The 20,014-nt window shown below is 39.9% G+C and overlaps 1 protein-coding gene and 2 long non-coding RNA genes across 4 annotated transcripts; 1 reads left to right on the forward strand and 2 right to left on the reverse strand.

Annotated features, from left to right (window-relative positions):
- Positions 1-143: 143 nt before the first annotated feature.
- Positions 144-12,633, reverse strand: golm2 (golgi membrane protein 2). 2 transcript variants are annotated; one of them, XM_022194769.2, is made up of 10 exons: positions 11,547-12,628; positions 6,887-6,941; positions 6,625-6,727; positions 6,194-6,284; positions 5,825-5,951; positions 5,528-5,611; positions 4,459-4,728; positions 3,943-4,074; positions 2,349-2,516; positions 144-1,200 (listed from the first exon to the last, which is right to left on the reverse strand). In XM_022194769.2, exons 1-10 carry the CDS (start codon positions 11,871-11,873, stop codon positions 1,127-1,129), a joined length of 1,431 nt encoding a protein of 476 aa, XP_022050461.1. In that variant the 5' UTR covers positions 11,874-12,628; the 3' UTR covers positions 144-1,126. The 2 variants fall into 2 exon arrangements, with proteins under 2 accessions (XP_022050461.1, XP_022050462.1); XM_022194770.2 differs by lacking the exon at positions 2,349-2,516 and having other exon boundaries at positions 11,547-12,633.
- LOC127530525 (uncharacterized) lies at positions 12,532-14,261 on the forward strand. The gene is made up of 2 exons (XR_007937104.1): positions 12,532-12,639; positions 13,285-14,261. It is a non-coding gene; the product is annotated as an uncharacterized LOC127530525 (long non-coding RNA).
- LOC127530524 (uncharacterized) lies at positions 13,426-19,017 on the reverse strand. The gene is made up of 4 exons (XR_007937103.1): positions 18,766-19,017; positions 18,591-18,649; positions 14,504-14,944; positions 13,426-13,489 (listed from the first exon to the last, which is right to left on the reverse strand). It is a non-coding gene; the product is annotated as an uncharacterized LOC127530524 (long non-coding RNA).
- Positions 19,018-20,014: the final 997 nt, after the last annotated feature.

A 20,014-nucleotide genomic window follows, 5' to 3' on the forward strand; every position in this document is an offset into this window, starting at 1 on the left:
TTTACCACTACTGAAAAGCGATGGCGCTCACAATTATCAATTGTAGGCATTCAGGCGGTAGAATAACCCAGAATAAACTACTCACTACTTGTGGCAAACTATCATTTATGCATCTACGCTAAAGCACTATAACAAGTGAAAAATGACACGAAGCATCACCTTTAATAAAATTAAATTACATTCAATGTGCCTTTCCATGAGAAATCAATTTTTCCTGGTTGCACAAACAAAACTGATTTCATGTTCACAGATTTCCCTAAAGGTGAGGAATCAGGTGTCCTCGGTACAAATGGCAACAGTTCAACTACAGTATATACAAGAGAGCTCATTAATGGAAGCATGTGTACAGTATGTCAGTCCCATGTGTGCTCGGTTAATCGTTGCACACTGCGGAGGATACTAACATTGCTCTAAGTATTGCTTAAGCATCAGTATTTTGCTGAATTTGATTAATAAAAAGTTTCAAATGCATGCAATGGCATCATGTATAAAAACTGAACGAGGAGCACTTGGAGTGTCTTGTCACAAAAGAAAAGAAACAGATTTAATAGGCCATAAGCAAAGTCCTTGGCATTTGTAATATATTCCCATTCCTGTAAACAAAAAAGTAGTGTTCCATTAAGAGTCTCAGAATGATGTTAGAAAGGCAGAATTAGTGTCTTTCATAAACATCTCAAGCAAAGAGTTTGTTTATATCAAGCAACAGCAAAGTGAACAGAAAAGTAGCAAAAACAAACAAAAAAAAATCACGGTTTGACCTTGAAGTTCAGATGTGAGTCAACAGGGCTCTTTCAGACCTCTCCGTTATGAACTGAGGCAGTTATCAAAAAACAAAACAGTCAATGTACAGTATATTACCTCTACTGCCATAACTTACAACCATTAGCAAATCAACAGCAGCTCAGAAAAGAATGCCATCATGTTTTTTCTTTGTATTATGTTACATTATTCAGAATTAATTTATTAGTTGCAATGTCTCTTCTTCAAAATAGTCCATGACATTGAGGATGCCCCCTAGAAATTCTTAGACATACGGAATCTTTCAAACTATGTTGTCAAGAATGACTTCGATTGTAGAGGAAGGTCTGAATGTTTTCAATGAGTTACGGGCTGAGTGAGTTCCCATTCAAAGAATGTCATTGGGTTGTCTTTTCCCATAATCCACAGCCCGATCTCCCTGCATGTCCCGATCTTCGTCATCTGGAAAAAAGGAAAGCAACACAAACATGAATGATTATGAAACTGGTAACATACCTAATGTTGTGCTGCAGCCATACTCTATTATTACATAAGGAAAGTGATATTTTTTGCCTCATGTTACTACTACTACATGCTTAAAGGAAATGGTCACATACAGGGCACTGAATTCTCAAGATCTAATGCATTTTACCATTATTTTGGATGTTCTTTGGCATAAAAGGATTTGAAAAGAAGCAATGACTCTATAATTACATGCTGAAACATGTAAACAGTGTAAGACAGAATTCTTTTTATGTCCTTTGATTCAGAGACAGCATATGGATTAATGCATTATGAGAGGTAACATTTCCTACATTTATCTAGCTTATTCAATTCCTTTTTTTGTATATTTTAAAGAACAAATGCATCCTATTTTTAAACTGAAATCAGAGTTATATACAAGCAAACTACCACATATGTATATGATATATTTAATATATAAAAAGGACAACCAGAGCTATACTCTGATCACTGATCTGTAGTGGCTGAAATTATTTTTCTTTGATGGATAAAAACAACATTTTTCTCTAAATGCAGCACTGTAGCTCATGTATAAAACATTAACATTCAAGTCTAACAGGCAGTCAGAACTGATGGCAGGAAACGATCACAACAAAGGAAAAAAAAACATGCATTTCAATATTTCAAGGAGAGCACAGACACATTTAGGAACACAGTGAGCTATATATATCTACTGGTCTAGATGTGGGTCAGATGCTTGGTGGGCACAGACAGGTGGTTAGCTAAAACGAAGCACAGGCAGGACAGAAAATACTAGATGGCAACTGAAATACTCTCACAGAACCGTAAGTTCCTGGGTCGAGTTGTCTTAATACATGGGAGAAAACCATTCCAAGCAAGTCCAACAATAGCAGTTACTCATTGTGAACTGCAAACACAGCAGTCCTGCTTTGACCCTGAAGGTATTTTTTGCCAGAATTCTTGAATGTCTGTATTTGTGGTGGGTTCAAGGACCAAACTCAGGGTACTGTGAGCTACTTGGGACAAATGCAGTAGGGCAGAGGCAGGACAGGGGTGGAGGGTGGGAGCAAGGGAGGAATGGTGGATACACATCTGGACAAGCTGTCCAGCCCCCCGGCCTGGCTCACCTTGAACGTCTTCCTCCCCACCATCACCATCCTCTTCCTCATTGTAGGCCAGCTCGGCCTGCTTGTCAGCCTCATACTCACCCACGTTCCCATCGTCCCCATTGTAGTCCGCTAGCTTAGAGCCGTGTTGCGGATCTACTGGGGACTCGTTCTCATCAAAGAACCGGCCTGCAGGAGGCAGAGAAGGGCCTCATCAGGAAGGGAGAGAAGCGGAGGCAGTTGTAAGGAGACAGGGAGGTGAAATACTGCACGATGAATGGATGAAGGAGGAAGTGATTGCATGACGAGGATGACAAAAGGTGAGGTGAATACAAGGTGACAGATTTTAATTTAAAGATGAGTGTTTCTGAAAAGAAAAGACATGAAAAGACTTGAAAGCAGAGAGAGTCAATAGGAGATAAATAGGGTTCCCCTTTAATGAGGGACTGTTTAAAGTCTGGAAAGGACTGAGCGCTAATTGGGTTACTGTTTGAATCATCTGCATGGACAAATCAATCAAATGCAACAGCCCTACATTAAATCCTGTCTTCTGCTTAGTTTTGTTTGTGGCATGAAGATTGTTTTAAAAAGGTACAAATACAGTAAATATATGTTTCCACTGTGCTGTTACCTCTTTTAACTTATGTGAAGAGTACTATAAAATCCACAATCCACTCCAGCTTCACAAGCCTGTTTGGATTGGTCATTTTAATTTTAGATTTTAGGAGATGGCAACAGTAGTTCTAGTTGTGATGAGTAAATTACTCGAATGAACGTTTCTAAACTTTTCAGTTAGAAAAAACACTCAGACAATATATACATTGTAAAACTAAACTAAACTCAAATTGCGTTTTTCGTCTGAGGCAGTTCATGTTCAGATTTGAAATGGGACTGTTGATTGTACCGTGACTGGGTGGGCCTCGAGATGCACTGAGCCAGGCAGCCAGTCTTTAATCTGATAGAGTCTAGTGAGCACCAGACACTGGGCAAAAATGAAACATTCTGTCGGTGCCAGGTGGTAATTTGCCATAATAAGACACAAGTATTAAACAATCAGAGTCGGAAGATTAGAGAAAAAATTAAATTAAGACATGAACTGAGTACAATGAGGTGTTTTTTTATGCAGGAGGACTGTAGACGGTGAGGTGGATGCGAAAGAGATGAAGGGATGGAACATTTACAGAATGGTGGAGAAGGAGGGAGAAAAGGCAGCCGAGCAGAGCAGAAGCCAGGCAGCAGGAAAGGATCATGTGGGAGCCAGGTGTGTGTTATTTGTCTCCTCTCCTCTGTAACTGAGCCGCCTCTCTGCTCCCTGACTGTGCTCCTACTCAGATTCAGACATGACTTAGATTCACATGCTCAGAAATTCTAAATTACATGAAAAGGTGTTATGTTGAAGGTAGGGGTGTATCCACTTAACAATGGGCAAAATTCACACAGATGGCCCCACAGCACATTGTATTATACTCTCTGTAAACACATCACAGAGAGCTGGAAGCACAAAGAAAGGGCTAACAGGAATTGCTGTCACCCATGAGTTAAAAAAATACCAAGTTTTTAACCACTATTTCCATTTATGGTATTCACTTTTTCAGAATGTGCAAGAAGAACTCACTTTGGCGGTGGTGTACTGGCTCTGCTTGGTCTTTGGCGTGGTGAGGCTGGATGGGATTGGGCACCTGGGCAGGGTTGGGTGGCAGAGGAATCCTCTTCAAGTGTTCATTGTCACCTCTGACATTATCGGGAGCTGGCGACAACAAGGACACTTACAACATGACTGCTTCACAATCACGGACAAATGATTGCCTTTTAAACATTCCTTACTACGACCTGGTGTTCTCACAGCCCACACTACATTTGTATTCTCTAATGCTGCATTTGAAGTTCTGAAAGGTTGTTACACACGACTGGGAAAACTCATTAAAAACTGAGAAACTGACAACAAATCATGGACCAAGATACCAGTTCTCTGCCGTTTCCCTCGCTTAAAATTCAGGGAAAGTAACATAAAGCTTTAAATTAGTAAAGCTGTGTTTCAGCGAAGCCTGACATCCAATTATCAAATGCCTGAAGGCTAAAAAAAAAGGCTAATATAATAAATAGAATTATATCAATGCGGTGCATACTATACCTCGAAGCTGTCTTTGCTGCTCTCCCAGCTCGTCTGCCTTGATACCTGCCTTGTTGTCTTCTTCAAACACTACTGGTTTGTCTGCCTTGTTGGCGCCTGGGGGTGCGATCACTGCCGCTCGGCCGTCCACTCTGTCCTGCTGGAGTCGTGGCTGGTCCAGCAACAGGCCCCCGGGTCCATCAGCTGCACCGAGTCCAGGTCCGGCACCAGCTCCGACCACCAAATCAGGGGCCTCGTCATGCTTCTGAGTGATGGCCGGTTTCTTCAAGGCTGTAAGTAAGGAGCAAAGTGAGAAAGGTAAGGATATTTTGGGGGAACTTTGCTTAAGAAAGTCTGAACAATGACTCCAGAAAAAGGTGTTGTTGTAAGACATCACATTCCATGACATGAGGAAGTGTCATTTTCTGACCCTACCAAAGCACTACGCATTGAAGTAGATGTTTTTGAGGCATACATGCATACATGTTGGTCTGTTATCTACAGTTTCATTTATCAGATGCTTTCATCCAAAGCGACGTACATCTGAGAGTAGATACGAGTAGATGTAACACAAGCATGGATTTAGTCAGCAGAAAACAACCTGGATAAGAGCCATAAAATAAGTTCAAGTGTGGTAAGACCTTGGTGCCAGTGCGGCAGGTAATAGGAAGTCTTCTTCTTTCTTTTCTTTGTAGTCTGTCAAGTGCAAAGGTGTTCAGTGGAGAGCTGGATTTTTTTAGTGTTTTCTTAAAGACTGAGAGGGATTCTGCAGATGGAACAGAGTTTGGTAACTCGTTCCACCACCAGGGAACCACAGAGGAGAAGAGTCTAGCTATCGAGCTTTGGCCCTGTTGTGACAGTTGTATCAGGTGCTTTCATTGTAGTTTTGTATGCAAGTGCTGGAGTTCTGAATTTTATGCAGGCAGCAACTGGAAGCCATCTGTTTGTAGTCACCTCAATGAGCCCTAAGTTCAAACTGCCCCATAAATATGTCCATATGTCATTGTAATTGTAGAATTTCTCCTCCTAGTTAAATCACCGGGTTAACCAAACTAAAACTTGCTCACCAAAGTTTAGGCTCAGTGCTTACCAAACTGCATGTCGTCGATTTTTCCCACCTCACTGTCTTCAATACCAGGCATACCAGCATCACTGCCAGGCTTGCCCATCTCTTCTGTAACAGAGCAAAATGAATCGGAGGTGAATTCCTGAGAGATCCCTGATAATCTGATGCTATTTAAAATAAAATCCTGAATAAATCTATAGAAGCAATTGGTACATGCAGATTTTGTTCTATTAAACAAACTGTACATTCAGCATGCCAGGGCACAGCGAAATAACGTGGAACGGTCAGGACAGTGCATACTTGGGTTGACATCCACCGTACCTTTTAAATCTGACTGCCTGTCATGTCGGTGAGTGGCCACTGTATGGCGCTCTCCACCCATCTCCACACCAGGTGCTCCATCTGCATGTCTACCTGCCACTACACCTTTTTGGCCATCCATTACACTCTGAAGAATTATTGAGTTGCAGATGGGAAAAGGAGAAGAAGACACTCTGTTTAATGAATAGCTAAGCTTCAAAAAAGGAGTATAAACACAGGGAAAATGAATTGAGTTTCTGTTATCCATACATCTATGTCAAAAATCCAAGAGTAATGAATATATTCTACAGTGATGATGAATAAATGCAATGTGCCTCTGAGTCACAAGAATAATTGCTATCCCACTGGTAGAGATGCATCAAAACTAACCTGTCTTAGCTGGGATGCCTCTTCCTCCAGGGTCTTTTTTGCTTCTTCATACTCGTCCTTCAGTTGTGCAATCTGTCGTCCACACTGTAAACTAGTTAACATAATTTCATTAGAAGTTTCAGGTGCACAATATGGGATGTATTTAGCACAAATAAATCTTAAAAACTGGAAAAGAAAGAGCTAGATATGAAAACCTTGAATTATCAGTGAGAAGCAGACAAGGAACCGGGAAAAAAAAGACACTCAGTGACCTAGTTTAACCCGATTATTGTGAAAATTCAATTGAATATTCAGTGACTGTGATAATAATGAATTATTTGAAAAGCAAAAATTCACATTTAGAAAGGTCATTTCATATCATTTCACAGCTCTTTGAGGTGAAGTAATTGCCTCAAGGGCAGTCATTGAGGCTGAGAAAGGCACTGACATACCTTTCATACTCCAGCTTTCTTTCCAAGGTAGTGCTGTTTTTCTTCACTTCTTTTATCTGCTCTTCCTGCTTCATGAATTCTTGCTTCAGCTCCTTTAGCTGCTCTGTGTACAGCAACACCAGCAAGCACAATAACAACAAAACAACAGGTTCACTTCTCATCCGCTAAATGAACTTTCATCATTAAATAGACATTTTTAGGATATTTGGCAGTGTGCTGCTCGACAGTGCCCTCTGTTGGTCAAGAAAAGCTGCAATCTTACCTTTCAGCCTCTGGATTTCTGTCATCTGGGCTGTGACATCATTCTGCAGCTTCATCTGTGAGGAGAGAAAAACACATTCAGGAGTCTAATCAGCTGAGAAACTCTCCTACACCAAAAAAAAAAACTGTTCAGCAAAAGTGTACCTTATTTAGAAAAGCATCTACACTGTGCAATTGGATGTTTAATTGGCAGAGGATTTCAACATTACAGGCGGTCTGTTTTTCTGCTTGACAGGCCAAAGTGGTGGCATTCCACTACAGTACCAACCCTAATAATTGCAGAACAAACCCTACTAATATTTGGATTGTTGTCAACCCAACGCCAGGTTTGTGATCTCATGCTTTTTATTGACTCCTCTGCACACTGTAATGGCATTCCAATACAACAAAACTTTTCCTATAACCCTGGAATCATTGGTTACCTTTTATTTTGTGTTTTAATAAGACTTATAGTTGCATTAACTCTTAAAATGAGACAAAGAGCAGGTAAGCCAGTAAAGGAGTGAGGCAGACAGGGAGGGAAACTAGGACTTCAAAGTGGCACCCAACACTCGATTTGAATGTGCCTGTTACAAAGTCGAAGCTGTATCCCACACATACACAAAAAAACAGCAGCCATTGTTATATTGAATAGCACTTATGAAGGCGAGTTGCGTGGTTTTTCTTTGTTGTTTTTTTAAAGCAAAAATCATCAATAAGTCCACAAAAGCTTTATTGGGTTACAAAATTATTGCTCTGTCAAAACAGATGAAAATGCGCACAATCCGGGGGAGAGATCTGAAAAAGAAAATGCATTCATCCATATCTTTGGAAAATGACGACGTTAATATACAGAGCAGATCAATAAAAGTCGATTATGCTGCAGGAGAATTCTATGGAACGTGTCATCTTTCTGAGTCTCGATTGAGCCGTAATCGAGGAAGAGAGCGGTCAGTGCACTAAGAGTTCACAGGAAGTGCAGCATCAAAGTCAACTGCTGTCAAGGCTCAAGCTTTATCCTGTTACACCCTCACAAGTGGTTAATGGCTTCCCTGTGCCGCCTGCTGACCCTGAATCTATGGAAGACAGCACAGTCGGACTGTTTACAGACCGAGCGAAGCGCTAACTGTGAGCTTGCACGGTTCAGTCTTGCATTTTACGTGTACAAGAGAATCTACATTATAATGTGTGGAAGCCATTTGAAACTCAACTGTCACAATTTCCTCTGCAGTGCAGGCCTCTCACTGTGTGTAGCCTGCATTTCTGCGCAAACAGGGTTGGGCTGTTGACAAAAGAAAAGAGTGGAACAACCGATACTCAACATCTGCTTTGATCTTGACTACGGGAACACGGACCCGGATACTTAAAACAACCAAGAAAAGAGGACGCTGGGGTGCTCCATAATTCCACCCTTTATCTATTCTAAACACAACAACCCGAAAAACAATCTCAGCACCAGTCACAATATTACTCTCAAACAAAGCGGAATTTCTGACTGTGTCACAAAATTTTGCTGCCAGGAGGTATTTTACTGTGAAAAATGATGAATAAATGTGCAACAAAAACAAACAGGTTTGGTTTGTAGAATATGAAACAGTGTGTGCTCGACAGGAAGCTAAACAGAAGGCAAAGTGTTGCAGGGCCATTGTTTTGCTATGATTTGATTTGGCCACAGAACAGGGAATTCACAAACACGGTGTGCGACAGTCGGCAGGAGGAACGTTTTCAGAATGGGGAATCATTTGAAAAAGTCTCCTCATTAGGCTGACAGCTGTCTCTTCTTGAATTATCCATTTAATGTCACTTTTATTCTAACAGGTGTTCATTTGTAAAACAGGACTGGCTGGTTTTAATTTGCTTGTTTGCGTAGGTGTCTTTATACTGCTTTTTTACAAGCAGTGCTATCTTGCTGGTCACTAATTGACTACTGGTATTTCCACTCAAGAAGCTTGGAGAAACTTGTTTTTCTTGCGATTAAGTGAAACTTATCAGCAAATGCTCAGCAAAGCAAGAAATTGTTAGTCATGTCTTTTCCCCAACCTGATATTCCTGCATATTTCCTTGAAAACAGATGTCTTTTTAGTGTAAAAGCCATTCCTTGTCGAAGGGTAGTGAGAACTCAAATTTCTCAAAGTCATCTTCTACATCTACACCTACTCCATCATGTCCAATGCGTCCCAGTATAGCTCAACTCGATGGAAACTGCATCTGTTCAGTGCAGATCGTAGTCAGAGCAGCAGTGGTTTGGCTGTGACATTAAACCCCACACAGGATAAACACGAGTTAAACCGATGCGTGCCTCTTCATTTAAAATGAGCAAGTCATGCCGGATGCAAATTAGAGGAAAACTTCAGCCTATCTGTTGTCTAAGCGTCTCCCGGGGCAGCTGGACGCACACCAAAGTTCAGAGGGTGCTGGGACACAAAAGCCAATGAAATGCTGGCTGGGTCACTGCACAGGGCGAGAGACGGGAACGACCTTGTTGAGCATATTGATGTGCCGCTCACAACGAATACAGAAATCCCCCCCAAATGTATGAAAATGTGGCGATCACATGAATAAATAAAATAGCAATGTAACATGAGGAGGTTGAGCTCAATTTGCTTTTGTTTGCAGCTGTGTCTGTAATGTACACTTTTAGCTCTTGGGACACGGCTGAGAGGCATTTTGGGTTGTGGATTGTAAGCCACTGAACTCCAGACTAATAGTAGCTGGAAAGGAATCTTTCTTTGTTGACCAAAATTCATTGTTTTTATAGAGTAAATGTAGATTTCCTGGGTTAATAGTTTAGAAAAAAAAGAGGATCCACCGACAGCACAAGCTTTCAGTCCAGCACTGATTAAAGCTCCAACAAATCCATGATATAGAGAAATATGTCACCCACACCTAAACGCATTTTAAGTGGCTTACAGACATCAGCACTGTCAGCCACCATCATTACATCATTTTCTGCTGAAATGCACTAGAAAATATTGTTGGTGGAGCACTTGAAAGCAGTTGAGATGGATGAAACAGTGTGAATGAATGAGCTTCCGGTCAAGGACAAATTGCATGCATCATCTTCCGCTTCACACAAGACAATTCATGTTCTCCTGTTCGTCACACTGCCTCTTTAAGGAAGATAGACATAATACTCCCTCTGATATAGTCTGAGGAAATTAAAGCACTATAATACCTCCTCTGATATAGTCCCTCTGATTAGACTAGATATGGAGCTATGATTTCAGTTAGTGCAATATTGTGGGAAGATAGGGATACTGTCTTTTCCTAGTTGGATTAGTGGTAAGTGATACGTGTCCAAGGCGACCTTTGCATTAATGGACCAAGAACCTTCTTCATACTCATCATATCCGTGTCACTGTTTGTTCTGACGGAAAATGAGACACACACCTCCTAGTTAAACACTGTGTGAGAGCCAGTCACACCGATAACACAGACCAAAGGTTAATACAGTAGTCATAAACAACTCTGATACTGGACTTTGTATTGTCAAGCTACACCAGAAATTGTGAAAATCTGGCAGCAAGATCACCAAAAAAATCACAACAAAAATCACAAAAAAAATTTACCCCAAAAAGAGCCAAAATTACCCTGAAACATTTAATTATGCCCGCAAAAACATGAAAAATCACCACAAAAATCGCCGCATTTACCACGAAAAGGACCAGAACTACCACTAAGCAGGTGAAATTGCAACAAAACTCATTTGGCACACACACAAAAAAATCTACCAAACAGGACTGAAGTTCCTTCCTGACCTCCTCAGAGCCACCTTACAGATCTGTAAAGTACTAAAAGAACACATATTTAAAAATACTGATCTTTATTGTGCATGTCATGTGTAATTTGATGTTTCTTTTATTATTTTCCAGTCCTCTCACAACTTTACTTCAAATAACAGCAAATATCTATAAAATATTTTTTTCTGACTTAAATACAGTAAACCTGTGTAATATTACAGTCCGATGTTAAGAAAGTACAGATTACCATTTTTAAAAATATCCTTTTGTTTGCTCCTTTGAGTTTTGATGCTGGTAGTATTTACGGGTTTGGCCTGTTATGTGCACATTAATACTTTTGGGTGATTTTATTGGACATTATCTGTAATTTGACATTTTTGGCCTGTTTTTATGGTTCACAATTAAATGAATACATATTTTCTGTGATTTTATTGAACATTATTTGTAATTTAGTAAAACAGGGAAACAAGTATCTTTAAAATATAGCTTTTTTGATTGCAATTTTACAGTCACACAATGTAAAAGAACAAACTACCATTGATTTTTTTTTTTGTTTTTGATGTGGACACTGTTGACAATTTTAGCCATTTTGTAAAAGTGGAAAAAATGGTAAAACATGAAAAATCTGCAAAAAGAAAAGAAAAAAAACTGCTTTTAAATATGGCAAATATCTGTAAAATGATGATGCATTTTTGCTTTGTTTTTTTCTGTAAATTTACTAGTTATTATCTGTAATTTACCAAATATTTGTACAATGTTTATAAAAAAACACAGCTAAAAAACTTTTTAAAAAATTGTACAGTGTAGTTTTAATGAAGAATAGTTTTGTCAGAGGGTCTCTACTGTTTGATTAGTTTGTTTGAGCAGCAGAACTCTAGCATTTGTCTCTACTCTCACATTCCCCAGCTCTACTGAAACCTCTAAACTCCACCAGACGTCTACCTTGTCGTCAGTGCACTTTTTGATGAGCGTCTCCCGGGCCTGCAGCTTGCCCTCCAGGACGCTGTAGTCTCCATCCTTCTGGTCGATCTGCTTCCTGTATGTGTCCACCTGCATGATCATCTCAGAGTTGCGCTTCTCCAGCCGACTCCGCGCCGCGTCCGTCCGCTTCACCTGCGTCTGCACCTCGGCCAGCTCATCCAGCAGGCGGCCGTGCTTGTTGGACACTGTCCAGTAGTTGAAAGACAGTATGGCGATGATCACCATCAAGAAGATGAGGATGAAGGACGGGAGGCGGCCTCCCCGTCGGTTTGCACCAAACCCGACCATTTCAGAAACCAGAGTGTAACGTTGCTTCAGGTTGTTACCTACTGAGCTCAGTGAGAGGATTCTCCCGGTGCAACACACATCCGTCTACGTGACATGCCGTGGATTTGCGGCAACCGTTCGCGAAATCAAATGCCACACAAATAGTCATGAATGTTAAAAAAGGCTTTTTCACATTTCCACCGAGCTTCACTCTCCTTCTTCCTTCCGCACACTGGGCATCTCCGCAGTTCGTCCAATGTTAGTGGGTGAAATCCGCCCGCAGGGACGTGGCCTAGCTCAGCTGGCAACGTTAAACACAGCAGACGAGACGAGACGTGGACAGCTACACGGCGCCGTGGCACTGAGCACAGCTAATAAACCCCACAGCTCGCTATTTAATGTTAGCCTTCAGCTAGGCTTTTCCTATTTCATTTTTCTCTGATGAATCCTCCAGGACCTGCACTCACTGACGTCCGGGGCTCGTCTGATCATAAAAATCTCCATCAAATGGGAGTTTCGTTGATGATCTTGATTCTGACCTGACGTTAGTGTTAGCTCACATTAACGTCCAGCTAACCGCCGCACACTCACACTAGCTAGCAGCCGGAGATGAGAGGACATCACCGAATGCTGTCAGACTAACGTGACGTCTCCCTCTCCTTACGGAGAACGGATGTAATCCTTCTAATGCAACTAACCGGATCCTGGTGATACATTGGACACAGGTTTTGTATCACACTGTCCACGATTCACTGCCTTCCAAACATCAGATCTGCGCGGTGTCAAGGTAACGGCAAACATGCCGTTTCCTGCTTCCGAACATGCGCAAGTTTATTTCAAAATAAAAGTCCACCTTTAGCAGCACAAAGAACGCATGGCATTAATTCTTAGTGGTGTATAGAGAATTGATGGATGTTTGTGTTGTGCCATGTAAACAGCTGAAGTGTGTTGTGTTTGTGTAATGTGGTGCATTTAGTTAATACAACTGTCAGTGGAGACCCTGCTTCACATTAATGTAACGTTTAGAAAACCTAAATGTGATTAAACAGTAAGGTTAAGGTTCTGTGTTGTCAGTAGTCCTGGATATCTGTTGAGTCTCTGAAGTTAAACAGGAGAAAACAGTAAATCTACTCTCTAGTTGTTAATATTGTTTAATGACTGATTACCATGTTGTAGTACGTCTTAGTGTAGGTTAGAAAAATAACCTCCCAGAATATGTCCAAAGTAATGATGAACACTGCAGTTATTACATTTAAATTGCACCACAGATAAGCTGAAGAATAAAATCCTCTCCCCTAAAGCTGAAATGACAACAGGCCTTTCTGTCTTTCAGTGCTTGGAAAACTATATGAAGCAGGAAATCTTTCCAGGGTCACTTTCAAATGAACTTCTGCTGTTGATACGGATACTGTGACGTCTGTCTTCATCTCAGGTGTCTCGTATTCACTGTGAGGATCTTCTGAGTGAAGCCAACAGAAGGAAAACCTCATCTGGTTTTGAAGAAGGACACTGAATGGACGACATCCTCAGTGAACCACCTCCTGTTCATCTTTCACTTACAGAAGGACAGACCAACTGTTTCAGCTGTTTATTATTCTCTGTTCTTAGTATTCAAAGGTTCCATTTATCACCTTTAACTTACCGTATTTTCACGACTATAAGGCGCACATAAAAGTCTTAGATTTTCTTCAAATTGTGCGGCGCGCCCTATGGTGCAGTGCGTCCTCTGTGTGTTGTTGTAAGGCGGACGTAGACCAGGTGGTTTTTTCCACGCATCACCATCGCTGTTGATCTGTGACTCTATGCGTGCCCATCTCACAGCCGATGTGAAAAAACAAGTGAAGCAAATGAACTCTGAGCTTGCTGTCATTCCGCCTGACAAAGGAACTCCAACCGCTGGACATCGGTGTGAACCGGCCGTTCAAAGTAAGGCTGCGAGCGGCGTGGGAGCGATGGATGACCGATGGAGACCACAGTTTCACTAAGAGTGGAAGGCAGCGCCGGGCGAGTTACGCCACAATTTGCGAATGGATTGTAAATGCTTGGGCTAACGTGTCTGCTGGCACTGTTGTTCGAGCTTTCGCAAAAGCCGGCATCATTTCCGAGGCGCCGCACGGCACGGAAAGTGACTCTGACAGTGAAGAAAGTGAACCTGGCATGTTTGATGGAGGTTTAGCGCAGCTGTTCAATTCAGAAACAGAGGATGAGGACTTCCATGGGTTTGATTGATGACGATTACCGGTAAAAAAAAAATGTGAATACCAAACTCAGTTTTGCTCCCGCTCTATTTTTAAATACGCACACTTGTGTGCTTGTTTTATCTGTGTTTTACCATGCCCGCGCCTATTGATGATTAAAAAAATGTTAGTACTTTGTAATCAATACTTAAATAAAGCACAACCAAACTCAGTTTTGCTCCGGCTCTATTTTTAAATACGCACACTTGTATGCTTGTGTGTGTGTTGTTGTTGTAAGGCCGACGTAGTAGAGGACACCATGAGAACGTTAAAGGGGGAAGTGTGGGCGTGGATTGTATATAAAACCCTCGCCATATAATCAGGTGCGCCTTATGTGTGTTTTAAATACAGTAATGGCACACATAACTGAGACTGCGCCTTTTGGTACAGTGCGCCTTTTGGTCGTGAAAATACGGTAATCTCTGCTGTTGTAGCATAAATACAATCTAAAAAAGTCTCTGTTATTTATAGCAGATATGCAGCGTTAAAACATCAAAGCATTCAGGTCAAGAGCTTCATTATTTCCTTTACTGCATATTTAAAAACTGCATTATTTAACAATTCTGAGCTGCAAAGATGTGTAAACACGTGTAATAAATGGATGAAATAAACAATGGATTGCTGACATTGATGTATAAAAACTGAACAGTCACAAGACAAGTTGTATTCTGAAGAGAGGAGTTGAATCTGCAGCATTAATGTTATTACTGGCAGGGCAGGATGAGGAGGACATCAGTGCTGCTCTTCGTCATAGTGATGATGGAGAAAAGACTTCAGACAACCACAGCTGGATGTTCAGGTTCTCTGTAGCTCTCAGTCCATCAGACTAGATGCTCCCAATGATCCAGACCAAGGCTGGAAGGAAAAGACACGAACAGTGAGGAAAAGATCCACAAGGTTCTTTCAGTCCAACTACTGGAACGTTAAATATAAGAGTGAACACATCAGGATATGAATGGAACATAACAGAGTGTCGTATTTTTTGTCCTATTTTTTAATCTTATGGAAATGTTCGTTTTCCTGGTTGAGGCCAAAGAACTTTTTATTGCCTTAGATGGACAAAAAAGTTTATTGTTTTTATTCTAATGTATCATTAGAACTCTGATTACATGAGCTGCACAGTTATCTGACATTACACTGTTGTAGAAAAAAAGTTCTGTTTTAGATTAAATAGCAGCAGAAAGTACCACTCTGGTCCAATGTAGGTAGACCTTCAGTATTGTTACTTTTTCTGAAGAATCGTTTTAACAGAAGTTTTTCCTCACTGAAATGAACAGAAGCTCTTAAAACAGTCTGAAGCAAAGAACAGAGATATTAACTCAGAACGGAACTATTCTTCATTCATTGAACTGAGAGATTAACATTCATCAGTAACAGATTTCTGTGGAGGAACGTTAATGTAGATTTATTTATATCTGCTGATCATTAAGACAGCAGTTATCAATCTGTTATGCTTGATCAGCTGTGACCTGCAGGACACTTAGCTACAGCTAACAGCTAACTAATTTATGACACTGACTAACCTGGTTTAGCAACGTTGGCCTCCAAAAGTGGAGTTAAATTCTACAGGTAAGTGTTAAAGTCAACTTTGTAACTCGTTGTGCTCTTCTCAACATCGAGAGGATATCACATATAAAGCAGTGATGTACGTTACTGTAACTGAAGTTACTGTAAGTTACCATCAGACTGTAACCTCTGATATAAACATGTTCTAAAATCGTGTTTTAAAGTTGTTCTGTAAATCTCAAGTTATGTTTCCTAACTTTGTGTTCACACTTATGCTAAACCATTAGTGTTCATCATTACTTTGGACATATTCTGGGAGGTTATTTTTCTAATCTATACTAAGATGTACTACAACATGGTAATCAGTCATTAAACAATGTTAACGACTAGAGAGTAGATTTACTGTTTTCTCCAGTTTAACTTCAGAGACTCAGCAGATATTCAGAACTAGTGACAACACAGAACCTTAACCTTATTGTTTAATCACATTTAGGTTTTCTAAACGTTACATTAATGTGAAGCAGGGTCTTCACTGACAGTTTTATTAACTAAATGCACCACATTACACAAACACAACACATTTCAGCTGTTTCCATGAAACACAAAGCATTCTTAGAGCAGCACATCCGGACTCAGTCTCATTTATGCCACCCATCTCCCCTCCTACTCGCCGCTCTGACTGCACCCTGACTCTGCCTTGGCTCCACCCATGTGGTGACTTGGAAACTACGATGTCAAAGGGACGACGAAATAATATTGTTTTATCTGATCTGTAGCTCAGTGAGTTAAAGATTTGTCTCTGGAGCTGCAGGTCACTGGTTCAAAATCAGACCCTTCTTAAATTTTTTGAAAAGCCTGACAAAGAAAACACCAGTGGTAGGTCTTGAACCTACTACCGTCTGCTTGGTGATCTCTCTTCTTACCCCCTGAGTTACTTGCTCAGATACTAATTCTTCTTTTTTTGCATATTTATCATCTATTTTTTGCCGTTTTCGAGTTTTTTTAACTTGAGTCTCAACTCTACCGTTTTTCCCAGGGGGTTGGATTTCAGCCTTTGTGCTGGAGGGTTGAACCCTCAGTTCCAAGGCTTTCCAAAACCTCCAGACCTCCTGAGTCCTCAGGACCTGAGCTTTCACACAGTCTGAGGGCTGAAATTTTCTAAGTCCCACGGTAGTTCACTGTTAGTTTGAACTTTGAGACAGTCTGAGGGCTGAAATTTAAGAAGTTCCTGAGTATACCTCTGTTACTTTGAACCTTAAGACAGTCTGAGGGCTGAAGTTTTAAAAGTTTCTCAGTACTTCTGTTAGTTTGAACTTTCTGGTTAACAGAAGCCTTAAAACTTGTGACCATGAGTCTTGATTTCACATTTAGACCATCCATCTGAGTTCTTCTCAGACCTTCACCTGTGGGTTCTTTAGAAATCCTGAACAAACTTTGATTCTCTTCACTGAACAGTAAAGTTTGTGGAGATCAGAAGGTAACATTAGTTTGATCGATGCCTTTAACTACTAGTGGACTTTATCTGGAGAGCAGTTTTCTGAAATGAGTTCTTAGTAAATCTGTCCACAATCAAACCAAGAACATAGAAAGAGGAAATGTTTGAAGAAACAGCTTCATGTTTTCATTTCAGACTAGGAAACACTTTAAGACTTTTATCTGTTTTTGCTCTTGTTGATCGTTTATTGTCTCTTCTGTTTAATTTGATCTTCTAAAGTCTAACTGGTGTCTTTTCAAATGTTTTGCGTTTAGTTTGATTCTTCTTAAATGTTTAGTTTTGCTCTTTTCTCACCATTTATTCTTTTCTAATGGCTGATTTGATTTTGAAATGTTTTGTCTTTTTAATGTTTAATTGTTGTTCTTTCAAATGTTTTATCAGCTTGTTTGAAAAATGTCCTTTTCTTTCCCAGTGTTTAATGTTTAGATCAAATCTTTAAGGTTTTTCTGTTTAAATGTTTTACCACCTTTTAATGTTTAATTTTCTTTTTAAATTCTTCATTGTATTTTCTGTTTAATTCCTATTCAAAGTTTTATTGTTTTTAAGATTTAATTTTCCAAGTAAACATTTATTTTTTTTAAAATTAAATATCTTTAAAGTTTTAATAATGTAATTAAATGTTTTGTATTTTTAAAAAATGTTTAATATTCTTCTTGTTTCATTGTATTTTTTAAATGTTTAATTATCTAAAATAGTTAATCTTTAGTGTTTAATTTTGTCTGAAAAATGTGTTTAATTTCATAATTACATGCTCTGTATCTTCTGTTTAATTACCTAATTAAATATTTTGTCTGTTTAAAATAATTTAATTGTTTAATTTTCTTTTTAAAAGTTTTATTGCATTAAATGTTTTTGAATGTTTTGTCCTTTGATTTAATTGCTTTTTTAACGTAGTTTATTTCTTTAATCTTTTTTTCCTGTCAAGATTTTAACCCCAACCTTAAAAATGAAACACACAATCACAATAAAAATACTTCTCTTGTCCCAATCATGAGTTCATCAATTATTATTATCAAAACACGGTTTTGGCGCGAGCTATCGCTGGATTTCGGAACGAGATTTGCTTTCTAGCATCCTGAGATTTGGATACAGACCACAACAAAGAGCAATCGACAGGTAATGTGGAGGTTTTCGTTCACTTCTCATCTCTAGTATGTTGTGGGACACTCGAGACTATCCGAGCCGGTCAGTGTGGGGAAAAAGCACGTTAGGGCGGACTTTGACGCAGGGGGGGCAAGTTCCGCCATACTTTTCGCTAGCTGAGCTGCTAAGCTGCCTGCCTGGCTAAATACTGGAGCTATGTCGAAAATTCATTTCTCCGTCACTCACATGTATGAAATGACATATGAAAACAGACCCCAGGTTGAAAAAAACCAAAGTTCCCCTTTAATGTCGAGCTGAATCATCTCACATCTCAGGGCACTTCTCATATAGAGCAGGTCTATATCCGACTCTTCATTATATTCGTTCTAATAATATTCACTCAATGAACAATCCTACCTCCCACTCTGGACTTGTGGCTCTTGGCTGCTGCTTGGTGCTGGATCTTTCTTCTGACTCTGAGGGGATGCAGGACAAAGTTTCCCAGTTATGTGGTCGCATCATACTATTGTTTAAATTATATAACGCTATGTTTAACGCCACAATAACACAATTAATTGATTTGATAATTAACTTGAATGGTGGTTTGCAAAGTTCAACAAAGTCCGTATCCGTTTCCTCGTCCTCATTTGTCGCTTCAAACCGCGAGCTTTAGTGACAAAGTTTCCAATTTCTGCACATTTGGCTGCGTCTGTTTCCAGAGCTTTCCTGTTTTTAATTCTTGCCTTCTCAGCACCATCCTTGCGCTTCCTGTTTTCGTCTATCTTTCAAACACCTCTGACCGTGTGCACGGACGTGTTACGTCACGGTGTGTCTGAAAAAAAAAAAAAAAGAGCTGCCAGTGGAGGCGGCCCAGGAACAGCGGTAGCAGCAGAATGATCAACCCAGAGCCATGATTGAACACCGGACCAAAAAAATTAACACCGGCCATCGCGGTCCAAACATCAGACCGGCCCACCTAGCCACCCCGGGCCTGCCAATCATCCTTTACAAGGTGAAAATACTTGAGAATACTTTGATAAATACTGCTCCATACCGGAAGCACTTGTCTTACTGGGAGGAAACTTTACACTTCTATGTCCAGCTGGTGGTTGGAATAAAGGTCTCAATTTTCAACATATATTGCCATATACTGTATACAAGAGAAGATGAATAGTCTTTTCTTTTCGTGGTTAAAACTGAACATGTTTAAAAAAAAAAGCACTAACAGGAAGCTACATTTGGGGCCTGTAATCTGAACCTATTCCTGTTTTCATGTAAGAACTGCCATAAGATAAGATAAACTTTATGGAACCCACAGTGAGGAAAGTTCACCGTAACAGCAATTCCAAAGGAGAAAAGTATAAAAGCAGTAAAGGCATTAATTTAAAGATTAAAAACAGTCTGATTTCTCTTTTTATAACGAATTAAATAATACTAAAATCCACCAGTTATTGTCAGCATTCATAGATTGCACACGAAATCTATATTATGTTCCAAGTAGATCACAACTTACTTGTGAGAGGAATGCTGCCACATTGAATCTCAGATAATGACAAAAAAATTATTCATCAACAAATTCTATACAGTATATGATGTGATAGACTCCACCTTTTAAACTATAGTATATAGCTGTAAGAATTACCAGCTGATCGTTCTAAAAAAAGTTTCAAATTTGGGGAAAAAGCAAAAAAATCAGGATAACTGAAATTGTTCTGGCATGAGGAACAGTGATCACCAGACAATAAACCACACTAAGAACTTCATTATCACTAACTTGACTCAATTAGCTTCACTTAATTGATATTTATGTTAGTGCTATTTTTCTGACCACCCCAGCTGAG

The sequence above is a fragment of the Acanthochromis polyacanthus genome, chromosome 2 (genome assembly GCF_021347895.1).
Source record: "Acanthochromis polyacanthus isolate Apoly-LR-REF ecotype Palm Island chromosome 2, KAUST_Apoly_ChrSc, whole genome shotgun sequence".
Lineage (NCBI taxonomy): Eukaryota > Metazoa > Chordata > Actinopteri > Pomacentridae > Acanthochromis > Acanthochromis polyacanthus.

Excerpts from the sequence above, each read along its gene's own strand:
- golm2 (XM_022194769.2), bottom strand. The coding sequence starts at position 11,873 with ATGGTCGGGTTTGGTGCAAACCGACGGGGAGGCCGCCTCCCGTCCTTC. Across the intron at positions 5,612-5,824 it reads CAGGCAGTCAGATTTAAAAG|AAGAGATGGGCAAGCCTGGC; the intron begins GTACGGTGGATG and ends GCTCTGTTACAG. Across the intron at positions 2,517-3,942 it reads GCCAGTACACCACCGCCAAA|GCCGGTTCTTTGATGAGAAC; the intron begins GTGAGTTCTTCT and ends TGCCTCCTGCAG.